General features: G+C 28.5%; 1 protein-coding gene across 1 annotated transcript in view; it reads left to right on the forward strand.

Moving 5' to 3' along the window:
- LOC100818688 (mitogen-activated protein kinase kinase 9) overlaps window positions 1-86 on the forward strand; it is an 899-nt gene extending 813 nt beyond the window's left edge. Inside the window, 1 exon segment of the mRNA XM_026123930.2 lies at window positions 1-86. This exon segment is cut by the window's left edge and continues 123 nt beyond it. Coding sequence (XP_025979715.2) covers window positions 1-86 — 86 coding nt within the window.
- Window positions 87-1,490: the final 1,404 nt, after the last annotated feature.

Here is a 1,490-nt window from a genome sequence, read left to right on the forward strand (position 1 = left end):
GCCTCAAGAAGGAGTCTAGCGAAAGGTGGACAACAAATCAACTCTTGAACCACCCATTTGTTTGCAAAAACCCAAAAACCTATTAAGTGAGTGGACTCGAGTTTTGTTTGGACTGGGATTGGGTTTGGATAACATTAGTTTTTTCTTGAGATAACCTTTTAAAGTTGATGAATATTTCCCCGGATTCAAACTTTTTCAGTTTTAGGAGAGTCATTCCATTTGTCGTCTATTCTCTTTGATGATATAAAGCAATTTAGAATTCAGAATTATGTATGGCTCTTTTATTTTCAATTCTAAATTAAGTTTAATTTTTCACATTGTTAACCAATGAATCAAAAACTAATATCAATTGCATAAATTAATTGGTGTGGTTGTTCCAATTTACTACCTATGTCACTATATATAAAATCATTTTCCCTTTATTGTTTGTCCTTTTTATAAGACCTTCTTCTAAAAGTCCGGTGCATTAATTAGTTTTAATCTGGAATGCTCTTAATTATCTACAATATTCTCTCTCCAAATATTAATTACTCCTAGGTGAGTAGCAATTAAAGAAAGAGAGAAATAAATGGTAATTTTGAAAGAGTTGTATAAATAATTGACAAATTTAATGTGATTAATTATTTTTTAAAGTATTTGAATTAGTTGAAAAAATATTATATATAAAAATGAAAGTAGTAACTAAACGTCATCATCATCATTTTATTTATCATGAGTTCTGTCATCATTATCGTTGTCATTTTATTTAGACATGTTTGTGTGCACCTTGTAAAATAAAATGTAGGTTAATTATGTTTTTAACAATACAAAAGATAACTTTAATTTTTTAATATGGATTGTCTTACCAATCATACAATGCAAAAGATAACTTGAATTTTTTAATATGTTTTAACCTCAAGAAACTTATGAAGATATATGAAGATCAAAATATGTTTGAAATACAATCTTAAAACATGTTATAAGTAAGAAATAAAAAAAATAATAAAACAAAAAAAAATTATAATGGTTCATCTTTCATTGTGACTATATCCATATTTTGAGGCACCTCCAAGTTTCCATTATGGACCATATTGGTTACAAGCATTCTTTGCTCCAAGCCACTTTAGGCTTACATCTAACTACTCTTTAACTTATCTCTCCAAGCAACATAACAAGTATTCTTTCTCCCAAAAGCCTCTTCAAGCTTCACCTAAATCACTTAAGATAAAAGTAAGGGTAAGGTTACTTGACTATATCTTGTTTATCCGACAGATGTACAATGTTTAGGTTTTAATCCTTCTACACACAAAGAACTTTAAATGTATTTATATGCAGACTTCAAATGTATTCATCAGGACTTCAATGCTTAATTTCAACAATTTTTCACATATCAAAGCATACAATGGGAACTTGGGAAGAGTACTTTTCACCCTGAGCATTAAAACAAGCAATTATAGCATATAAAAGATACAATTATTTCAAAAAGCCAACTATAAATAAGTACCGTGAAC

The sequence above is a fragment of the Glycine max genome, chromosome 9 (assembly GCF_000004515.6).
Source record: "Glycine max cultivar Williams 82 chromosome 9, Glycine_max_v4.0, whole genome shotgun sequence".
Classification (NCBI taxonomy): domain Eukaryota; kingdom Viridiplantae; phylum Streptophyta; class Magnoliopsida; order Fabales; family Fabaceae; genus Glycine; species Glycine max.